The following is a 24,526-nucleotide window of genomic DNA, read 5'->3' as shown; positions in this document are numbered from 1 at the left end:
GTCATGTTGCCTTCGGATTTGTCGCTTTGGGCTATTCAAATTGTTTGTTATGAAATGAATATTGATGGAGAGGTGTTATAAGGGCAGTGGACACTTTTGGTAATTACTCAAAATAATTATTAGCATAAAAACTTGCGTGTTAAACGAGTAATGGAGAACTGTTGATGGTATAAAACATCTTGAGAAACAGCTCCCTCGGAAGTAAAGTAGTTTTCCTAAAATTTGATTTCGAGACCTCAGAATTAGATTTTGAGGTCCCGAAAATCAAGCATTTGAAAGCACACAACTTTGTGTGACAAGGGGTTTTTTCCCTTTAATTATTATCTTGCAACTTCATAGACCGATTGAGCTCAAAGTTTCACATACTTTGTTATTTTCTACATGTGTTGAGATACACCAAGTGAGAAGACTGGTCTTTGACAATAACCAATAGTGTCCAGTGTTTTTAAAGTGTTTGTTATGAAGTGAATATTGTTTGAGAGGTGTTTTAAGATGAATATAATGATCCACACAAATATCACTGAAATTTTGATGAGTCAAATTTTTAAAATTTATTTGTTTATTATTTTTGTGGGCTACAATTATATTTTCCAGAGGACGTTGCCACCTACTCCTAGGGCTGAAACAGGGTTACCCCTTTCACAGTTCATCTGAATGTAGGCTTGGGTATCATCAATTCAAAGCCTGGTCGGTAGAGCAGAAAGCACTACCTCCCCAATTTTAAACGGTTAATTGTACAAAATTATCTCTTTTTTTCTCTCAGCAAAAGATCTTTTACAAAGCGTAGCACACTTCCGTATCCACTTTTGTATCCTCTCAACCATTTTGAAGTAAAAATGTACCCAAACAAGTTGACTCCCAGATTGTGGATATCCCGTAGTGTGCGGAGGTACATTCCGTAATGTGCCATAGGTCTATAACTCAAAATAGAATTACAGCCTAGCTACAAGCAAAATACCCATCAACTAGTTTTAACGATTCATGTATACATTTTCCCCTTATTCCTTCAGCATTTTTAGTTAAGGCAAAAAAAGAAAGAAAAAAAACCCCATAAACACAAATCAAATAAAAGTGTTTGCATTTTGTTTTAAACAAAATACATAGTAATCTGTCCCCAATGTGGGCGAATAAAAAAATGTGACCTACCCATTTACTTTGAAGCCAATGAGATACAAAATTGATCGATGCCGGAAAAATTAGCCAAACGACAGTACATATTTTCCCTAAATTATCCGTACTTAAAGACAGTGGACACTATTGGTAATTGTCAAAGACCAGTCTTCTTACTTGGTGTATCTCAACATATGCATAAAATAACAAACGTGTGAAAATTTGAGCTCAATCGGTCGTCGAATTTGCGAGATAATAATGAAAGAAAAAACACACGTTGTCACACGAAGTTGTGTGCTTTCTGATGCTTGATTTCGAGACCTCAAATTTTAAACTTGAGGTCTCGAAATCAATTTGGTGGAAAATTACTTCCTTCTCGAAAACTACGTCACTTCAGAGGGAGCTGTTTCTCACAATGTTTTATACCATCAACCTCTCCACATTACTCGTAGTCAAGAAAGGTTTTATGATGATAATTATTTTGAGTAATTACAAATAGTGTCCACTGCCTTTAAATGCATGCATACTTTGGGGAGAGTTTAAAGACATTTTCTGTGATTGGTCTTCCAATGCAAACTTTACAGATGAAAGTTAATATTATTTTATGAGGGTTGTTTTGCTTCTTTTACAATACTACTAGACTACTACTAAAAATAACAAAGTCTTTATACAAGTAGCGTATTTTCACAATAATGTATCCATGCGCCTTACATAAGGGCTAATATAACATTCCTAATATAACATTCCTAATATAACATACCTAATATAACATTCCTAATATAACATTCCTAATATAACATTCCTGTAAATCCGTAGGTCTTGTGTGTTGTGTAATGCACGTAAAAGAACCCAGTGCGCTTAACAAAAAGAGAAGGGGTTCGCCCCGGTGTTCCTGGTTTGATGGCTGCATAGTGTGCCAAAGCACCTTGTAAACAATTTCATAGCACTTTAAAAAAGAAAAAGGTCTCTTGCTTCAAAAACATAGCTGAACATACCTTGCAGGACAAAATAATACAATTAGGATGTAACCTTTAAAGTCTGGTGGTTTTGAAGACTGTGTATCTTCCATCTGCCAAATAACTTCTCAAGTTTCTAGACACTAAAATACAAAAGTTCCGAGGATAATTTGGGTCACAGACAACACAGCTTAAGGTCGTGGAGTGATTTTTAGCTGTTTCGTAGCGCAGCGCAGCGAAACAGCTCTTGTTTTTGTTAAAGTTTGTTTTACGTATATTTTTTTTTTTATTTGTCATCTTCAGAAAAATTTCATGTAAGTGCTGATTTGCAAGGTTCCCAAAGAGCAATTGCAATGAAACTTTCAGGGATGAAAGGTATTGGTGCAATGATCATTGCAAAACAAGGATGTCATTATGACACAATCAGAAGTCACGTGACGTCATCTTAAAGGTGTTGTATTTTAAATGTTTGAAAATTTATAACAAATCAGCCACAAGAGACCATAGGTTTCTGTTTGCGGGATTGGGGAGGGATAAATTAGGTCTTCGTTTTGTTTCGTGTGCGTGACCTCACATGACCTCTACTTCCGGTCGAAACCAGAAGTGGCCCTCTAATTCAAAATTGGCAAAAGATATGAAGTTGCTTTTAACGATGTTAGTGCCTGGCAAGGGTGGGCAGTTAAAAAAAAATACCAATGACGTCACAAAATGCAACAGCGCCCTCTAGCGGCAGGTTGAAAACTCGTCAAAATGAACTTTTTGAAGATGTGTGTGGTGAAGTTTTTTGTAATCACTTCAAATTTTACACACACGTTAACTGTCAGGCAGCCATCATATGTGTGAAGTTTCAGATCAATGACGTCATTGGGGGTCACGTGACGCGGCCTTAAAGGTGCACTTTTTGAACTAATATAACTCCCGAAGTAATTATGCGATTATGTTGAAACTTGGTAGGTTGTTGGATATTGACAAGTTCTTGTGAATTGTGAAACGACGTCATGATGACATCATCACATAATTTTTTATGATATTTTAAATTTTTGCACCTTTAAGTCATAAATTGCTATCTGAACTTGGTATAATCAAAATTATTTTTTTTAAATAGGCTGGACTGTCATAACTGCTTTGATGCAAAGAGAATTTCAAATTGAGAGGGACAATTTGAAAATTTTATTAACGAAACAGCTCTGCATTTGTGGACAAATGCAATCATGTCTAGTTTTTGTTAGGTTTTGGTGCACAAGTCAGGTATTCATTACGATATCAGAAGGGATCTCTCCACAGAGATATATCAGCACCCCCCCCCCCCATCTCCAATATCCCCCTGCCCACGCCATCGTTGTCTCTGCATGCAAACGACCGTGTTAACAATTGAAATATCCATGTGGTAGTCTCGTTTTGCCAGATAGTGAGAAGATGTCTGTCGCAATTACCAGACAGAGATGAGGCTGTCCTGGAGAAACTGATGCATAATAATGAAACGATTACCCGCCATGTCTAAAGGACATGCTTACCTTATCAGGATTGGCTCGTAAAAACAAAATTAACGTAAATGTACTCAGCGTGAAGGGGGGTTGGGTTGTCCTTAGGGGAGTGAAGGAAAAAATATATAAAAACTACACAGCCACAGACAAAACAAAGGGAGAAAAGAAAAAATGTGGTAATGACTTTGGCGACACAAAATTGTGATGTCTACGTCACCTAGGGCTGATAATGCACTGTAACACTGACAATGTGAAATATCAAATTGGGCACGGGGGAAAAAAAATCACATTTTCTTTTGATTTGATTCGATTTTTATAAATATATAGGGGGTGCTAGTTTTTTTTTGTTCCCCTCGCTTGGGAGAATTTGAATGGATGCTGTGGTGGCTGATAATGGAAGACTGACGGGGAGTAGAGATGGCTAGGGCGGGCTCAGGGTGGGATACAGACACCCACCCCCCCCCTCCCTGGAGCCCGAGGGGAGGGGAGGTTGGCAAGAGCAGGGGATGGTATGAATGGAAGTAAAGATTGTGTGGCGAGGCAAGATTTATGTGAAATGACGTGCATTACAAAGTGGGCAGAAATTGGCTCCACAGCTCCGTAGAGCAAACTTCTTTGTGTACAGTGTAAGCAAATTATGCATTTTGATCAGGACATGGTGGTCCAATGGAACAGTTTCCTCTACTAGGCAATGGGAGACTCATGAAACGCTGGCAGCAGCAGACGAAACGGTCCTTTTTTTGCAGCTCTGAGCATGCGCTCACATGCTCAGTATTGCGCACGAGGGTCTGAGCATGCGCGGAACTGTGAAAAAAGGACCGTCCAAAAGTCTTCCTTTGGAAAAGAGAGAGAGAGAGGGTGAGAGAAAGGTTGTAAAAGTTTTTTTTATTCAATTCAATTCAACTCAAGAACTATTTCCATCATGCAAAACTGGAACATATTCTCAGCACAAGAGAAGTACATGTACGTATGCAAATCAAAGAGAAGGGTTTCTTTACTTGTGGAAACCGACTTCACACGACTGACTTTTAATAAAAATTTGAATTCAGATTACAAGTCTGAAAATTCTCATCCGTGCATCAACAACAGAGCAAGAAGACGATGGTGTTCCAATGTAGCACTATCCTCCTGTGACATAACCACCAGAGCAATGTTTGTCATGCCGTCAATAGTTCGGACATTTACTCATGATACAACAATCGATGGCAATAAGCAGCATGACCCCTGGCAGACCCCCATTACGCGACACAATTTACACCAATACTAACTTCATATAGCACAGGGGGATGGTATTTGGTCCTTGGTAAAAAAAGGACGATTTTAACAAGTACATAGGTTGACCTTAAACATGTCTACACATGGTGTAGGCTTTATTTTGAATTTTAGGCTGTAATAACAGTTTTTTTGGGGGGGGGCTGGTTTCTCAAAAAAAAAAAAACATAAACCAGAACTCAGATGAAAGTAGGAAGAATGTCATGTCCGACTGCATCACATCTGTCACAAACCTGGGAAAATATGGACTTGATTTGTCATCGAAGTTGAAGGAAAAAAAAAGAAGAAAAAAAGGGGAAAAAACACCAACATTTAATGTCGTGTTTTCAGGTTCGTTTCTCAGATTAAATTTTCCGATTGAAAAGCTACCTCTTTCTCCAAAACAAACTTCAAAGGGTGTCATTTCTGACAATATTTCTAAAGCTCTCAAGTCTTCTGCACCAAGTAAATTTGTAAGGTCATGAATCTACATACATTAGTTACCAACGGCAAACTTTCCCTTTAAGCTGATGGTGAAAGAATTAGTGGGAAACTATATGGGACAACCAATCTAGCCCACAGGGACATTATAACCTACTCAAACAGCCTTTGTCTTCCTCTGAACAAAATAATATGTTTCACCTGTAATTTGAAGTCTACATATTGAATTTAACTCATCTAATTTAGGGAGACTTAAAAAGAATCGGTTGGAAAAAAAAGGAAATGAAAATAAGAAGAAGAAAAAAAAAACTTCCCGAAAGGCAGCCATTAACAAGACAAGACGATTTCACAGTTGAGAGAAACCGTGATACGAGAGTGCCCCTTATCGCTGTGGGGCAGGAACTGTCGTAATTGCTCCTGACCATTAGAGGCAGGTGGGCACATCCGGCGATGATTTCCAGTTCATGGAATGGGACCACTCTCCGTCTCCGAAAAGAAAGACAAATCTTGCCTCTTTATAAACAAAGCATCGCTGTGGAAACACAACTTTTGGCATTGCAATGAATGGAGAGTTTTATCAGTGTGGCATGAGCTGTCTCCGAGATGATTTGGGGAATGTCTTGCTCCAAGACTTCCTTACCAATGGAATTGATTGACTTAAGAGTACAGCTTGTGGCTCCTTGCTAGACATGGTGTGTTGGGTCTGCATGTCAAGTTCATTGTCTTTAGATCTCCTACACACTCTAGAACTATGGAAGTACCCTCTAGGGCAGTTGTTATTGTTAGGGTTCGACCCATCTATTCTACAAGCAAAATAGGCCAGTACTTGGTTTTTCTTTGTATATTTTGTTTTGTTCCCTCAAGGATCTCAGCCAAAGTACAGTTTTTCAGGCCGGTAGTCTCATCTTTGAACATGTTGAAAGGGCCAGGCAATTTTCATTTTGAAAAAAAAGGTACGTGCTTCCATTGAAAAAACAATGGGGGAACTTTTGAAGGCCAAGACCAAGGGCAATGGGGCATGCGTGTAGTTCCAGGCCTGGTTTTTGATAAAGGCAATTTAACAAGAATACTAACACAGAGAATCAACAAGTAGCAGCCAATACGCATACAAAATATGCATTAATTACATCAAAACATTAGACATAGGTTTTTAGTCTTCCAGAAGACAAAACAAAAAACCAATCATTCACAATTCCTTTAAGTACACCAGTACATTCACGGTAATTCAGCAAACCCCGCTCAAGTTACACTCTCTCGAAACCATCCAATGCCTCGCATATCACCCTACCTTTAAAAAAAAAAAGATCAGACAAGATTATGTTATACAACACTTTCATGCCTGTTTCCTCACACTTATCCACCGTGCTCCTTGAATCTTCAAACCCTAAACCTTTCCCTACAAACATGTCCCTCTGCCGCAGGAAAATCCTTACAAAATTACATATTTCCTCCCCCAAAAATCGTTTCCAACAATAACCTGATAACCACACAAACACACTCACACGCAACCCACCCCCCCCCCCCACCCACCCAAAAAAAGCGTGGACAATGGAGATTTGCGCACACTGATCCGACTGCAAGCTCTGGTTACTGTTCCCGGCGGGGCTGAGAAAAATCTCTGCGCTGCATCTTATTTTGACATTCCTCTATTTCAGAGCTCAAGAAAGAGCAGAAGAAACAGGAGAGTCCGAGAGCGAGACGGGCAAGAAAGAAGAAGAAAAAAAAAAACATGGAAAGCGAAAGACATTCCATCCTATCAGACATTAGTTTATACTAGAATTGACACAGGATTTACTTGTAGTCTTACGGTTTGGAAATATTATCACCCCTACGCACTGCCGGATTTGGGTTAAGCTGGCAGAGAGACACGCACAAGGTTCAAGTCAAACAATTCTTTATAAGGTGGTTATACAGCAGTAAATATTAGTGGGAAAGAGGTGAAAATGCTAAATTGTAACACATTCTTACACTTTGTTGGGGAAAAAAAAAATCCCCCCCCCAAAAAAAAAAAAAATAAGAATAAATAAATAATCAATATTTTTTTTTGTTTTAATTAATGAACAAAAATAAACCGGGTACCAATCACATTCTTCAAATGAAATTGTATTTCCACTGGTAACCCTTTTGTGGTAAGCACCATTTTGTTGAGCTTATCGTTCTTTGGTGCTTAAAGCAGCTCTATGAAATTGGGCCAAGATGAGACACTCAACAATGTCTTGTTTTTGTTGTTGAGAAATCTTGAAAATCATACGCATTTCAAGACAGACTTTTTTTTTTAAAGTCACCTGGAAGTGGTATTTTTTCAAATTAAAGCTTTTGTCACTAATATATGTGTTTTGATGAGTGGAATGTGAATAAACAGTTAACTAAGGTTTTAAAAAATCAGTTCTTATGTTATTTACAAATTTAAGAGTAGACCCCGACCCGAGAGGGCGCTGTTCGTGACGTCAATCGAGGCAGACTTTGCCTGTAATGCGTAGAGAAAACACAATTGCAAAGTACATGTACGGACCAAGTCGTGAGTTTGAACATTTCAACAATTTTTTTTTTTTTTTTTTCGGCAATGCCGACCAGGTGTATTGCTACTGAATGCAGAAAAACACTTTTTGAAATGTACCAACTCACGACTTGGATGTACATCTACTTTGCACGTGTGTTTACTATACGCATTGCAGGCAAAGTCTGCCTCGATTGACGTCACAAAAGGGGTAGGCGGAGTCAGCCCCCCATATAAACATTAAACATATAAATTGTGACAAACAAATACTAAAAAAAATTGTTTTATTGTTCATAAGCATATACTCTTATGTTTGAAAGAAAAAAATTCAATTTCCAGGTGACTTTAAATATAAATTGAAATTTGAATTCAACCATTCATTCTGTTATTTTCTGTGCGTACATTAAATACATTGATACATATTTGCAGGAAAAAAAGTAGAACCTTCCTAAAATAGGTTCAAAAGACGTCAAGATGGCTTGCACTTTCCCCAACCTACGTTGATCTATGTTTCCCTCTTGCATTCAAAAATACAATTAAACACAAGAATGTTGTGATATGTCGAGACATTCGACGATATCTTTAGAATTTCCTGGAGTGAGTAATTCTCAAGAGACACGGTCATCATTTAGAACTCCTTGATCTAGAGTTTCAAGTGTGGTTCATTCCCACATATTGATGAATGGAAATGAAATAGAAGCCTCCGTATAGACAGACACCACAATGCATCCTACTTGGCCTTCCCCTACCCTTACATGACGCAGTTGGCTCAGGATGAATATCAAAGGCCTCCAAACAGTGGACTCTCTGCGTCCTTAGCACAACAGGCCTTCCGGACAACTTAAAGCATCTGACGCTTTTACTTGGCCCTCTATTCAATTCAAAAATATCTCTCCGAGGAGGAAACCAAAAACCTCTCAAACAACTGACCAGTAAGACAGTGAACTTCCAAACAAAAACAGCCCAACAGAAACAACTTTAGGCAAAGATTCAGACAGGCACGACGAGGTTGTATTATTACTATTTTTTTTAATCGAGAGTGCCTGTGAATCAGAGATTCGAAATGAAAATGAAGTCCGTCATGGGTCGTCAGCGAGGAATGATCCATCATATTTTACTTGATGTTTCTCAATTTAAAGGAACATTACAGAATTGGTCAGAAAAAAAAATCGTGAAGACCACAGATTTACATCAAACTTACACGGTCTAATGATGATGATAAAAGAAAACGTCCCTTAAAATATTTCTGTTTTGATGAGAAATAAATAATCTAATTTCGTGTTTGTAGTTTATCGCTCAGTGAGCGGTTTATTCATTTTTTTTTTTTTTTTTGCATCGATGCAATGCAAATTTTTAAAGTGTTTTTCACTATTCTCTCATGACCCAGATGGCCGATCAATCTCAAACTTCTACAGGTTTGTCAGTTTATGTATATGGTGGATTACATAAAGTGCTTACACTGCCAGCAACTTATTTGCTAGCAAAACCAATTCTATAATGTTCCTTTAACCAAAGCGGGGCAATGTTATAGTGAGGGCTGACAAAAGAATTGAGTGTTGTTGAACTTTTTCATAATATTGTTTCATTTATTTGCTTTCCTCCCACATTCTGAGAGAATAAACGTGCATGTATGGCTGGCAAAAATTATGTAGAAACATTATGAGGGAGAGGTGAGACTTATACATGCACTGCTATTTTAACAACCGCTCCCTCGTTCCGCATTAAAAATTGCAAACCATGGTTCAGTTTCAAAACGACATAGACAAATAAGTTATTAGTTATTATTAATAATTAGTATAAACATGAGTTGCTGGGGTAGTCAATTTATCGGACAGGTGTGATTGTGAATTTTTGTTAATAATAAAAATTAAAAAAAATTCGCAACTTGAGAACTAGGGAAATAAATGGCATATTAACATTTGGTAGTTGTCATAGACCAATCTTCTCACTTGGTGCATCCCATTGTAAGCATAAAATAACAAGCCTGTGAAAATTTGAGCTAAATACATGTAGGTCATCGAAGTTTGCGAGAAAATGATGAGAGAAAAAACACTTTTGTTGGACGGGTTTGTGTGCTTTCAGATAGGAATAAAAGACTTCAAAATCTATGCTACTTCAGAGGAAGCCGTTTCTCACAATGTTTTATACTATCAACAACTCTCCAATGCTCGTTACCGAGTCAGTTTTTAAGCTAATATTTGTTTTGAGTAATTACTAAGCAGTGGACCAAGCAGTGGACACTATTGGTAATTACTCAAAATAATTACTAGCATAAAACCTTCCTTGGTAACAAGTAATGGAGAGAGGTTGATAGTATAAAACATTGTGAGAAATGGCTCCCTCTGAAGTGACGTAGTTTTCGAGAAAGAAGTAATTCTCCACAAATTTGATTTCGAGACCTCAGAATTAGAACTTGAGGATTCGAAATCAAGCATCTGAAAGCACACAACTTGGTGTAACATGGGTGTTTTTTCTTTCATTATTATCTCGCTACTTCGACGACCGATTGAGCTCAAATTTTCACTGGTTTGTTATTTTATGCTTATGTTGAGATACATGTACACCAACTGTGAAGGCTAGTCTTTGACAATTACCAATAGTGATCGGTGTCTTCAAATAAACTACCGTATGAAAACCGCTCCCTCCTTCCCATTAGACAATGCAAACCTGGATTCAGTTTCAAAACAACATGGAGATATTATTTGATTTTTTTTTGCCATACATGTGTTGCTGAAGTAGTCATTTATAAGTCAATTAATTGGATTGGACTGATTGTGATTTTTTTTACCAAAAGAAAAAAAGGTGACAATTCTAGACTTGCCTAGTGCACTACTGTAGCAATTTCATAAACGGCTCTAGTGAATGTGCTTCTCTGCAACTACATGTAACTCCACATGGTTAGAGAAGGCATCAGTCTCCTGCTTATATAAATATAAAATGAAATATTCCCAACTTTAACTATATTTTTTACAGCTTGCAATCACTTTGCAACTTTCTACTGAGGCATCCATAAAAAAAAATTAACACCCCTAACAACAAAAACGGTTTTCCGATAAAATGTAATAAAATATTCCCAACTTTAGCTATATTTTTCACAGCTTGCAATCACTTTACAACTTTCTACTGAGGCATCCTAAAAAAAAATTAACACCCCGAACAACAAAAGCGAATTTCTTACAAAATGAAATAAAATATGACCAACTTTAACTATATATTTTACAGCTTGCAAACACTTAACAACTTTCTACTGAGGCATCCTAAAAATAATAAAAAATACCTCAAACAAAAAAGGCGGTTTTCCAACTTTAAATTGAAATTTAACAGCTGGCAATCACTCAACAACTTTCTTCTGAAGCATCTTTAAAAAAAGTTAATAACCCAAATGAGAAACATTAAAAAGGGATAAAAGTCCAAGCAGACATTAATTCTAGACAGGCAAATCAAGCAAGTCAGACGGACATAATTAAAGACAAGTGTCAGATGAATTTTGAATTTACAATTTGTTTCCAATCCTCTAACTGAGGAGACATTTATACTAAGGGGAAAGACAGAATGACGCGACCATGGGAAGATAACTAAATAAAAGCCGACTGATCAGCTCAAGAGGGCAAAAAAGTATGCTTGCTGGTGGGAGAGAAGATAAGAAAACACGGGGAAAAAACCTGAATAATTAATATTTTTGACTGGATACATCGGGGCAAATTGACAAAAGGTGAACAAGATTATGCACTCTGAGCTTTTCTTCCGGTTTACGCGTAAATTTTTCACGAAGGACCGTCTGGGAGGCAGGAGCGGAAAGCCCCTCTAACAATCAAAACATAAATGATACATGATAATCTTCAGCATGACCCAAATCTGGAACTGTAAGTCATCGGCACGTCTCATCGCTCAACGGAACAATATCTGCAGTTATTTGATTTATGCAGTCAGTGAGAACTACGGTCTACAATAGGTGGACAAACTTGACTCTCCCTCGATAGGGAGACTTGTCTCCCCTCAAAGGAGAGGAAAATAAAAATATTAACAATAACAAATTCTTATATAGCGCATTTCACAATAACTGTATCAATGCGCTTTACATTGGTCATAGGGCCAATATCATCCCTGTAATGTTTCTCAGTTCCCAGGGTAGTATACAGCCCTGAGCTGCCTGTAAGGCGCTTGTGGCTTTTTCATACACAATATCAACCTCTACCCTCGCAGGTACCCATTTATTCCCCTGGGTGAAGAGAAGCAATTATAGTAAAGTATCTTGCTCAAGGACACAAGTGTCACGACCGGGATTCGAACCCACACTCCGGAGAATCAGCTCTAGAACTTGAATTCGATGCTTTTAACCACTCGGCCATGGCACAAGCTACTTGGGAAAACATAAATAACAGAAAAATAACTAAATCCCAGCCCCCAAGTTAATCTCTGATAATACAAATATAGACAACCTGCTCTAGAATTGCAAGGGTCGTGGGTTCCAATTCCACCCGAGTAACATGCCTGTGATATTTTATTAAAGGACTCGGGAAAGTACCGAGTATACAGTGCTAACACACATCGTTGTCTAACACACATCTCATTTTCACACGTTAGTTTTAGGGTACACATCTACATTTATAAGTGTAGTTGTGAACAATAAAACTAAATGTTAATCTAGTATTATATTTTAGATTAAAACAGTGGAACAGTTCCAAAACCCTAAAGTATACTTTTCCATATTAAAAAAAAAAAATATTCGTTGTGTTGACTAAAAGGAGTTTTGTCATTTGCCATATACTGGCTTGCCGCTATTTCAGACAATAAAGAAGCTGCTTACAGTAAGAACATAAAGCGTCAACAGGGGAAAACAACTAAAGGAAGCTACAGGATTGTCTTTCTAGAAATCCGAGCCTTTAAGTTTATTAGAAACATGTCTTCGACAGAGGGACTGAGTGGCAATGTGTACGCAGTTGTCTGCCTGTAAACCTTCAGAGACTATCGCGGGCACAAGCAGCTTGTATGGGAAAATGCCCAAGACTTGACCTATTTCCACTCTTAAACACAGAGGTCAAAGAAAAGGTCATGTCCTGAATTGAGACTTTCCAATGTTTCAATGTTAACATGTACACTGCTAAACCATTATAACTATAAGCATTTACTGACAACACGTTAGTAAATTTGTGTGCATTTATTAAAGAAGAAAAAAACAAAAGTATAAACAAGATCAGTTGCTTGTGAAAGTTTCAGCTCAGCTGGTGGTCTGCTTGGTGAGAAAACAGCGAAAAACCTGTCATGGTATTTTCACAATAGCGTCAAATCTATGGCTGCAGGAAAATCTCCTTACAAAAAAGTCCTATCTATCGGCGAAATGCCTATAGGATTTAAAAAGCATTCCTATAGAATTCCCACAGATTTTTCTTCATTTCTTTGATTTCTATAAGACTTCCCATAATATTCCTATGTTTTGGTTTTTTTTGTAAGGGAAGTTTCTCTGATGCAAATGATCATACTGTCTATTGATACTTTAAAGGGAATCTTTTTCCTCAAAATAGTTTATACTATCAACAGCAGCAGTGCTTCTCACCAAGAGCGTTCTTATGGTCATCCATTTTTGGAGTACTTATCGAGCTATCGTCATACCTTTAAAGACACTGAACACTATTGGCAATTTTTTAAGACCAGTCTTCTCACTTGCTGTATCTCAACATATGCACAAAATAACAAACCTGTGAAAGTTTGAGCTCAGTTGGTCGTTGAGGTTGCGAGATAATAAAAGAAAAAAAAACACTCTTGTTACACGAAGTTGTGTGCTTTCAGATGCTTGATTTTGAGACCTCAAATTCTAAATTGGACGTCTCAAAATCAAATTCGTGGAAAATTACTTCTTTCTAGAAAAATACGTCACTTCAGAGGGAGCCATTTCTCACAATGTTTTATACTATCAACCTCTCCCCATTACTCGTTACCAAGTGAGGTTTTATGCTGATAATTATTTTGAGTAATTACCAATAGTATCCACTCCCTTTAAATCTGACGAATTGTCAAAACATTATGTTCTGAACAATCGCGCTAACTTGATAACCTAGAGATTGCTTTCAAGAGATAAACTAACACTTTTTTTTTGCCAAAGCCATGGTTGTCCTTCAGTGTTTAGGAACAGCAGAAATAGAAGGCGTGATAGAATCAACGTCAAAGTGGCTTATTTGTAGAATGGCCAATAGGGAACAGTTCTCCAATCTCATTTCCCAGTCTTAATGTTTCCATCCCCCTCATTTTCCACGCCAGTGTCTTGTTTCCTCAGACAGTGAAACAAACTCCAAACTTTTTGTACCAAGAAAATATGAAGTAAAAAAAAGAAAGAAAAAAAAAAAAAAATCCTGAAAAAAAGGAGGTAAAAACAAATTTACCCTATCATTCAGAATTAAAAACCACTTTGGTACACTGTTTTTTCCCTTTTTTTTTCTCGTCTTCTTTCAATTCCTTGCCCAGGGCTTGTGCGACCGTATTAAGCAGAACCTCTAGACAATAAGATTTTCATGAATTTAAGCCCAAGCCACGAGTGAAGAACCTTTCCTCTTTTGGGAAACAACGTCTCGCCTGAATGACGCCGGTCAGTTGTTTGTGGCGGGGAAAGCATCGAGACTACGAGCTGCTAGCGCAATCGGCCCGGCCCCAGCCTACCCTCGTGGGGTTTGGGCAATGCAATATATGCGTGTCTGCGAGTCAACATGAACTGCAATTTCACACAATGTTGTCGGGAATTTGTTGGGGAGGGGGAGGGGGTAACAGGGGGGAAGGAAAGAATGAGGGGGAAGAGATAAAAAGCTGTTGTTAGTGGAGGAAGATGTTTCGAGCATTGTAAGAACTAAAGAAGTCTCGGTAAACAAGATGTCTTTAATATGAGAATTAGCTACACGATTCCTTCAAATGTAAATATGGACATCAATAACATTTGGGAAATAACAGCAATTATTTACAGTATGAGTGGGTGAACGTAATCTACTCAAGTGAAAAACAACTTTACTTTCTTTTTCCTTTTTATGAGACTATGAAGTATTGAAATGAGCGTTGATTTTGGAAAGTACATGTACGTATAGATGTCTGTGTAGTTAAAGGCACTGGATACTATTGGTTATTGCGCAAAAATAATTGTTAGCTTAAAAACTTACTTGTTAGCGATCAATGGGGGAGATGTTATTAGTACAAAACATTTTGAGAAATGGCTCCCGTCGTTTTCGAGAAAGAAGTTATTTCTCACTTTAAAACATTAGTTTGAATTTGATTTAAATACCTCAAAATTTGATTTTAAGGTCTCAAATTCAAGCATCTGAAAGCACACTAACTCCATGTGAAATGGGTGTTTTTACTTCCATTATTATCTCGCAACTTTGACGAGCAATTGAGGTCAAATTTTCACAGGTTTTTTATTTTGTGCATATGTTGAGATACACCAAGTGAGAAGACTGGCCTACGTGTACAATGTATGACAATTACCGAATGCGTCCAGTGTCTTTAAAGAAAGTCAATGGGTTTGTCCCCAGGATTACTAAAAACTTGGGTATTGTGGCCAAAGCACGCTGGGTTGAAACAAGGTCTTTGGGATGTTTCATACTTGGTGTTTATCTCAGTTTTAAAACCATTAATGCTATGCAAATTTTCTCTCAATGTTTTGCTGTGTGAAGAAAAGACAAGAAAAGGATGAGCAAAATGCAATCCTGCATCAGCCAAAGTGTGCGCGTATTGGCATGCAATTTGCGCGTATCGACATGCAATTTGCGCGTATCGGCATGCAATTTGCCCGTATCGGCATGCAACCTGCGCAAATCGGCATGCAATTTGCGCGTAGCGGCATGTAACTTGCGCGTATCTGCCCGATGCACTAGCTTAGCATGGGAAGACCCCTGAGCAGAACATCTTTTTGGAACATGGTAGGGTATCAGAGTCATTGCTGAAAGAAAGATCTGAACGTAGAGATTCAAATGATTGTATTTTCACCACTTGGCCACCCCTGGAGTTTTAGATTCCAAAGAGCTTTCGGGAAATTTAGGTCTACTGTTAGCAATAGAAAAGTTGCATCAAAAAACCTTCATTTCTTTATAACTAAGGTAAACAACAGTTACAATTTTCCAAAAGCAGATAAAAAAAGTCTGAAAATTTCTCAACCCCCCAAAAGCACCAGTCAAGAATGCCTAAAGGGTATTCAGATGTACATGTATTCCTCAGGTACAAACAGCAGGCTACTCAAAATTCTCTACCTCTTTTAAATTAAGATCCAATACTTTATGATTTTCAGTGTATTGTGATTTGTGAATACATTTTTTCTTTGATAGAGACCGCGACCGAATTTAATGAGTCCAACAGCTACATGTAGTAAAAACTTGATGGAGGCTAGTCAAACATACAGCTGACTAGCCGCAAGGAATTGTCAGACACAAAAATTGGCCCCAGGCCTGGCATCATTCAAATACGTCTAGATTTCAAACTGGATCAAAATTTTATGAAGCTAATTCAAGGGAAGGTATTTTTGACAATCAATCCGACAAAATCAATGACAAAAACAACTTTTTTGTTAGCTAGGCCGCTTTTGATATTATACATGTAAAGCCGCTTTTGATAGTTAAAGGAACACGTTGCCTTGAATCGGACGAGTTGGTCAAAACAAAAGCGTTTGTAACCGTTTTTATTATAAAATGCATATGGTTGGAAAGATGTTTTAAAAGTAAAATACAATGATCCACACAAGTTTGCCTCGAAATTGCGTGGTTTTCCTTCTACTGTGCGAACTAACATGGTCGGCCATTTATGGGAGTCAAAATTTTGACCCCCATAAATGGCCCACGTGTTAGTCGACAAGGTAAAAGGAAAACCACGCAATTTCGTGGCATGTTTGTGTGGATCATTGTATTCCACTTTTACAATATCTTTCTACCAATATGCATTTTATAAAAAACGTTTACAAATGGTTTTCAAAGACCAACTCGACCGATCCAAGGCAACGTGTTCCTTTAAGTAACCAATTCTTATATAGCGCATTTCACAATAACCGTATCAATGCGCTTTACATTAGTGCCCTGGTCATAGGGCCAATAACATCCCTTTTAATGTTTCTCTGCTCCCTTGGGAGTATATATGTACAACCTGGGCAACAGTTTATATCGCTCCAAAGGCTTTTTTCATTCACAATATCAACTGTACCCTCGCAGGTACCCATTTATACCCCTGGGTGAAGAGAAGCAATTATACTAAAGTATCTTGCTCAAGGACACAAGTGTCACGACTGGAATTCGAACCCACACTCCGGTGACTGCACCAGAACTTGAATTCGATGCTCTTAACCACTCAGCCATGACACTCTACAAGTTTAATGTATGAAGCATTTTAAGAAAATTTCACTTTGAAATAATGATCTGGGATGTTGTTGCTTTGGTAAACTTGCATCTCAATGCTGTAACAAAGCAGCAATTGTGGCTCCCACAAATGATGAACACCAAAAAGCGCCTGAGAAGGGCAGGCCTATTCAACATGATTGTTTTTTCAATCTCATGCGAACTCAACTTTCTTATCTGAATGTATTAAAGGCAGTGGACACTATTGGTAATTACTCAAACAATTATTAGCATAAAACCTTACTTGGTAAATGGTAACAAGTAATAGAGAGAGCTGTTGATGGTAAAAAAAAAAAAAACATTGTGAGAAACAGCTCCCTTTGAAATAACGTAGTTTTTGAGAAAGAAGTAACTTTCCAAGAATTTGATTTTGAGTAGGTATTCAATTATTTGTAGTCCACACCTTGAAGTGGCCTTCTGGCCTTGCATGTCTAGCGACTAGCATTTAACAAAATAATAACAATGAAAATAATAATAATATGTGCGTTATAAAAGACTTTGGTATTATAGACATACGCCCTGCAGCTAGCGACAACAGCCAACATCAGACATGGTCATGTTCCCCCCTCCCCCGACATTAGGGTCACCGGAGGTCAAGTCCTGTTTGTCTCATAGAATAAATCAAACATGACAGAATATAGTCCAAAATTTGTGGACAGTGTTTGAAACATTGCCCGTTGAGTAACGAACATTGCCGTGTGTGAATACAAGATTTCCTTTAAAATGTAAAGCTTGTTTATTAATCAAATAAATCTCAGACGTACACTAGGTACACTTTAAAGAGTCTTGGTATTTTTTGTACGGCACAAAACACAAAAGCCACAGATTTTCCTTAAAATTACTCAGTTTTAAGCAATGATGGTTACAAAGCTTCTCCTAAAATATTACTTACTGAGGTGCTGTACTTTTTGACCAATGAGTCAAACAATTTCACGAAACTTTACACACAAATTTCCTGAAAAAATGCTCTGTGATTTTTCACTCTTTTTTTTCCTAAAAACTTTGACAACTAAGGGTTTTCTAGGTCGCATTCGGCAAATGAGCAGCCAATTTCGTTTTCATGCGTTCGTATTAAAGCTGATTTGCCTCACCAGTTGTTAGTGTGCTTCAAATTCTGAATTCAGCCATTCAATTTTGTTCTAAGTCGAGTCAAATTCCTGTAGCACTGTGTTCAATTTAGTGTATCGTAATTTGTTTTTGTGACAAACACCCCTCAAGAAGCGTCTGTGAATTCGAATGCTGCTTTTATGAGTTGATAAATTGAATAATTTGACTAATCCTAAAACGAAATCGTACAACCCTTTTCAGTAGCATTCGATTTCGCGTAAAATAGAATAGCTTGGAGGTTAAATTGGCTGCTCATTTGCCAAAATTGGCCAAGAAAATCTTAAAAAATGAAACTTCTACATGTAAAATGATGTATATAATCATGTACATGTATGCACTATCTATCTTCATTTACAGAGATGTCATGGCGAAAAACTTGATCTATAAAAGGTATTTTTTAAAACTTTGTAATTAATCAAGTGAAATCTCAGACAAAACATAAAAAGTCATTGAAACTTGACTCAAAATCTGTCTGAATATAAGGGTACCTTAAAGCCATTGGACACTTTTGGTACAGAAAAAAAAAAAAGTTCACAGACATACAAATAACTTACATGGTTTACAGAAGGTACATGTAGTGGTGAAATACTTCTCGTGAAATATTATTCCATGAAATGCTTTACTTTTTGAGAAAACAGTACAACAATATAAATTCTCGTTAACGAGAATTACAGATTTATTTTAAACACATGTCATGACACGGCGAAACGCGAGGATACAAGGGTGGGTTTTCCCATTATTTTCTCCCGACTCCGATGACCGATTAAGCCCAAATTTTCACAGGTTTGTTATTTGATATAGAAGTTGTGATACACGAAGTGTGGGCCTTGGACAATACTGTTTACCGAAAGGGTCCAATGGCTTTAAAGGAACATTACTGAATTGGTTTTGCTAGCAAAACCATTGCTGGCAGTGTAAGCACTTTAATCCACCATATTATGATAAACTGAAAAACCTGTCGAAGTTCGAGATTGATTGGCCATCTGGGTCAGTAGAGAATAGTGGAAAAAAACGATTACACTTTTGCATTGCATCGATGCCAAAATAAAAATAAATAAAACGTTCACTGAGCGATAAACATACAAACGCAAAATTAGATTATTAATTTCTCATCAAATATAAATTTTCAGACAGAAATATTTCAAGGGATGTTTTCTACTATCATCATCATTAGACTGTGTAAGTTTGATATAAGTCTTTACGATTTTTGTTTCTTACCAATTCTGTAACGTTCCTTTAAAATGCTGTTCGGCGCACGGCAGAGGAGGGAATGGCTTGGGTCAATAAACACTCGCGGCAAACATTATTTCGTCTGAGTATTATCAGACACAGGGAAAGGTGTTTTTTTTACGCAATAGAGGAGTAATATCTGGGAAGAACTATCGGGGACTGTAAGCCGTTAGCCGGCTGACTAGAGCCACCTGTTCTCTGATGCCTGGTGGCTTGTCGAAGGGTTACCCCGCCGCAATTGTTCAGGGGTTTAACAAAAACTTGTGTGGTTGAACATTGTGTTTTGATTTATTAGTTCCAGTCGGTGCGGGGGCAGTTGTCTCTTTTGGGAGGGTGACGAATTCGTCGAGTCACTAGAGCTGAAAATTTAACCCTGCAAACTGGCCCCGAGGTATCGGTTGGGTTTTTTGGTACCCCAAGGAAAGGTAGTTTGAGAGGGCAGATAAAAACTCTCCTGAAAAAAAATATGTTATGATCTTAGAGCTAATTTGTCTGAAACTGAAACTATTATATGGAAATAATTTACGGTCCTCAGTCAGCTGACCTGGGTAATTGATGCTTTTTTTTGCAATGGTTGAGTTTAGTGAGGCATGATGTGGCCGAGCAGTCAGGCACACTAGACTCAGAACTCTGGTGTTTCTGATTAGCAAATTGCGGGTTCGAGTCCCAGGCTCGACACCTGGGCCCTTAAGCAAGACACTTAAACCGTCTGAAATTTACTCCGTCCTACTGATGGGACGTACAATGTACATATGTACGTCATAAAGTCATATGTACCATGCATTTGTGTAATGCCTGTAAACGAACACAATTACACTTATTACTGTCCCAATGTTTCTGGCAGTGGCTGCCGAGTACGCCGCAGCACCTTGTAAACCTTTATAAAGTGCTACATAAATGGGTCTCATGTCATACGTGTAGTTCAAAAAAAGTTGACAAAACCTGTCTTAAAATTGTTTCTGTCTGTTTAATTGCCTTATATACCTTATTAATGGGTATATGTGCGCTATAAGAGCAAGACTCAAGTATAAAGTTGCAAACTTCTAAAGAGCGGTACCAGACTGCTTTTTTTCGGACCCTCTAGCTCACTAGACATTTATCAAATGGGCCTACTGTAAAAGTTACCTCTCACAGTTTAATTCAACCTCATGTACATTGGCAATTTAACAGTCTGGAACATAGCATTAGCTGCACATAACATTAGACGAACACAACATCAGACAATATTTCAGGCAGAGATGAATGCACAATACAAGGCAGTGCAAGGTAAGGTCATTTTCTAACTAGAGCCATCCTTTGGTTTCTGGTCACCGTTATGCTGATTTATAGGCCAAGTAATCAAGTAAGGTACAATAAAAGTCACTAAAATGTCAGTGGTTTAAGTGTCTACTTGTTGAGAAAACAGCAACAAAACCTGTTTTTGTTATTTTCATCAAGAAAGTTAAATCCATCCTTGTTGAGCGGGTACCGATCGCAGCTATGGCTGTATTGAGGGCAGCACTCAAAACGGACACCATGCAAATTTTTTTAAGTCACCTACAGGCGATCTATGACTCTTCACGTTTTTCTACATACTTTTATTGATTTCTATTCAACGGGGGCGCTTCAGCTGAAGTAAGCTTGTATACACAAAGTCTGACTACGTATATCAATGAGTTGATTTTTGTAACTTGTAAGCAGTCATGATGACTTAAATACAATTAAATATGCCATGCAAGTATTCAACTATCTCTGGCATGCGTCAGCGTCGGCCATTTTTGGTTGAGTTTCCTTCATCCCAGAACATTACATGTAGCTTTAGTCAAAATCAATGTGCCTTACACCCATTTCAGACAGGCGCTCCAGAGTCGTGCCGAACCGAATTCTGAATTAAGTACATGAAAAGTTTGACGTCTGAAACATTTAGGAGCAACTGGACGCTCTCAAAAGTCGAAAGATCAACTGTTGCAGTCGGTCGGAATGACTCTGGAGCGGCTTGGATTCAGAAGTTGATCTTGTCATAAACCGAACCTAATTTAAATGTTATGTTCAGTTTGCCTGTCTGAAACAAAAACTTAATTGGGTTGACCCAGAGTCGCTCCTAATCTATTTGGTTCGGCGCGACTCTGAAGCACCTGTCTGAACCGGGTGTAACATTCGTTTTAAGCAGGCACTCCAGAGTCACCTGAACCAAATTCTCAATTAAGTACATGAAAAGTTTGACAGCAGAAACAGTTAGGAGTGACTAGACGCACTAGAAGTCGAAAGATCGGCTGTTGCAGTCGCTCATAACGACTAGAGTCGCTCCTAATGTTTTTGGTTCTGTAAAACAGGGGGTACATGTAAGAGACCAGCCTTTAGATTGTGCAAGTTCTGGCGGTATTCAAAAGAAGTTTGACTGACCTTGCTGTGAACATCGCAGGCTAGAGAGCTGTTTCACGGAATGTTTCAGACGCCGATTCCCTCGAGGCGTGACATGAGGTTGTGGTGGCCCTCTAGGGTTATGACCAGTGCTGCCTGGTGCTTTCCTGGTGCAGTGGGCTTGAAGTACACCGGTAGCCTGATGAATCGTTTGGGTTGGATGGTATGCTTCGGGTGGCGAATGGAGAATGGCGCTTGGGGGCTGACAAATTTTACCTGCAAGATGTAATACCAGAATCAATAAGGAGTATTTTCTTTAAAGACAGTGGACACTACTTGTAATTGTCAAAGACTAGTCTTCACAGTTAGTGTATCTCAACATAAGCATAAAATAACAAACATGTGAAAATTTGAGCTCAATTGGTCTTCAAAGTTGCAAGATAATAATGAAAAAAAAAAAAACCTTGTCACACGAAGTTGTGTGCGGTGAGATGCTTGATTTCGAGACCTCAAATTCTAAATCTGAGGTCTCAAAATCAAATTCTTAAAAAATTACTTCTTTCTCGAAAACTATGTCACTTCAGAGGGAGCCGTTTCTCACAATGTTTTATACCATCAACCTCTCCCCATTACTCGACACCAAGTAAGGATTTATGCTAATAATTATTTTGAGCAATTACCAATACTGTCCACTGCCTTTAAAATGGTGATACTGAAGATTTGGGGCTAATTTCACAAACAATAACACTTTTTGCAATAACACTTATTGTCAGGATTACTATAGTGATATGTATTGTGACATCACACTTTACGTAGCATCTACGATTGATTTACAGGTACGATCAATCTTAGCTCTTTGTGAAATCATCCCCTGTACATGTAATATCACTGAATGGGCTATCCGATTTGACAGAAAATATATGATTTTTTTTGTCATAATATATATCGATAATAATAATAACCGTATTTATAACGCTGCCTTTTGCCAAAGGATACAAAGCGCCAGGTATTATTGTTGCAAGGTGTGGGACAAAGTTTTGAGATTTAAGACCTAATCCTTAGCAATCATGTAATGGTTTACAAGGTGCTGTGGCGCAATATGCTGCAAATCCAGCCACGAACACCGGGGCAAACCCCTTCTCTTTACGATAAGTGCACTGGTTTTTTTTTTACATGCATTTACACAACAGCTTTACATGGGACCAACAGCTTTACGTCCCATCTGAAGGACGAAGCAATGGTTAAGTGTCTTGCTTAAGGACACAAGTGTCATGGCTGGGGACTCGAACCCACACTCTGGGCCCAATTTCATAGAGTTTCTTAAGCACAAAATGTTGCTTAAGCGAAAAAATCATTGCCTAGTAAAATCAGATTATCAGCCAAGACTCCACTCAATTGTTGTGCTAAGTAAACAACAGCTAAATACCAGTCACAAGCAATGTATATGGCATGAAAATTTGGCCAGTAACATGTGTAAAATAAGCGAGCTATTTTCGTGCTTAAGCCAATTTTTTGCTTAAGCAGCTCTATGAAATTGGCCCCTGCTGATCAGAAACACCAGAAACATATATGAATTAAATTTCATCTTGACTTACAGTGTGTGTATGGTTGGAGCTGTTTTGTACTTGGAGCTTGAGCATGGCTGCCGAGCCAACCTTGGTCTGACTGAAAATGAGATGATCATCTATCAGGGTCACTCCCTGGACCGAGGTGGAGTCTGGACTTCTACTGGCTACTGGCTCTTTTCTATAGTCGGCGGGACTGCCAAGGGAAAAATAAAAATATATATTATATATTCACAAATACCACACAGTTTTTCCATTTGGATTGGTCGAAAGAAGATCACGTGGCCATGTTTAAACGCAGTGAGAGGTCTCCTGATGATGACTAGAGCAAGCTAGTCAAAACATTGAGACCAATTAAGAACTCACTCTGTGGTAGCAAATAACGAGAAGTCCCCTCTATCCACAAGGTGAAAGAAGGACAGTTCTTTTCAAATTTGGAAAATCGACTCAGCGATAGTAAAGAAGTCTCCTGATTTCCGAAACATACAGTGTACTCCGCAGTAGTAGAATTTAAAGACACTGGACACTATTGGTAATTGTCAAAGACTAGCCTTCACAGTTGGTGTATCTCAACTTGTGCATAAAATAAATCTGTGGAAATTTGCGCTCAATTGGTCATCGAAGTTGCGAGATAATAATGAAAGAAAAAACACCCTTGTCACACGAAGTTGTGTGCTTTCAGATGCTCGATTTCGAGACCTCAAGTTCTAAACTTGAGGTCTCGAAATCAAATTCGTGGAAAATTACTTTGTTCTCGAAAACTACGTCACTTCAGAGGGAGCCGTTTCTCACAATGTTTTATACCATCAACCTCTCCCCATTACTCATTACCAAGTAAGGTTTTATCCTAATAATTATTTTGAGTAATTACCAATAGTGTCCACTGCCTTTAAAGCAAGACAAGTTCTCAAAAGAACGTAGTAACATTGTACTACAAACCAACTATACATTGATACCTCACTATGCAAGATCTCAAACTCCCAATTAGGGTGAAAAGCTTTATACTCTTGGCACTAATTTAGGCCGAATGCAATTAATACAGAGTAATCATAGCACAATCTGATAGTGTGAGCAGGTCCCTTGGCATCTGTTTTTAACCATCCACACAAAGAATGCCATGGACTTGACACAAATTGAAATTTTACAGAAAAGTTTTACAGATTTCTGTCAGTTTTTACAAAAGGGGCAT

At 38.1% G+C, this 24,526-nt stretch overlaps 1 protein-coding gene across 3 annotated transcripts in view; it reads right to left on the bottom strand.

Moving 5' to 3' along the window:
- Positions 1-24,526, bottom strand: part of LOC139934853 (uncharacterized) — a 107,722-nt gene that overhangs the window by 37,390 nt on the left and 45,806 nt on the right. For all 3 annotated transcript variants that reach the window (XM_071929260.1, XM_071929261.1, XM_071929262.1), the window contains exons 31-32: positions 23,368-23,533; positions 21,815-22,048 (exon numbers count right to left, since the gene is read on the bottom strand). In XM_071929260.1, coding sequence (XP_071785361.1) covers positions 21,860-22,048; positions 23,368-23,533 — 355 coding nt within the window. In that variant the 3' untranslated portion in view covers positions 21,815-21,859. The remainder of the gene's footprint in view (positions 1-21,814; positions 22,049-23,367; positions 23,534-24,526) is intronic.

This window comes from Asterias amurensis, chromosome 3, assembly GCF_032118995.1.
Source record: "Asterias amurensis chromosome 3, ASM3211899v1".
Lineage (NCBI taxonomy): Eukaryota > Metazoa > Echinodermata > Asteroidea > Forcipulatida > Asteriidae > Asterias > Asterias amurensis.
Note: the sequence above shows the minus strand (reverse complement) of the source record. Positions and strands in the feature narration are given on the sequence as shown.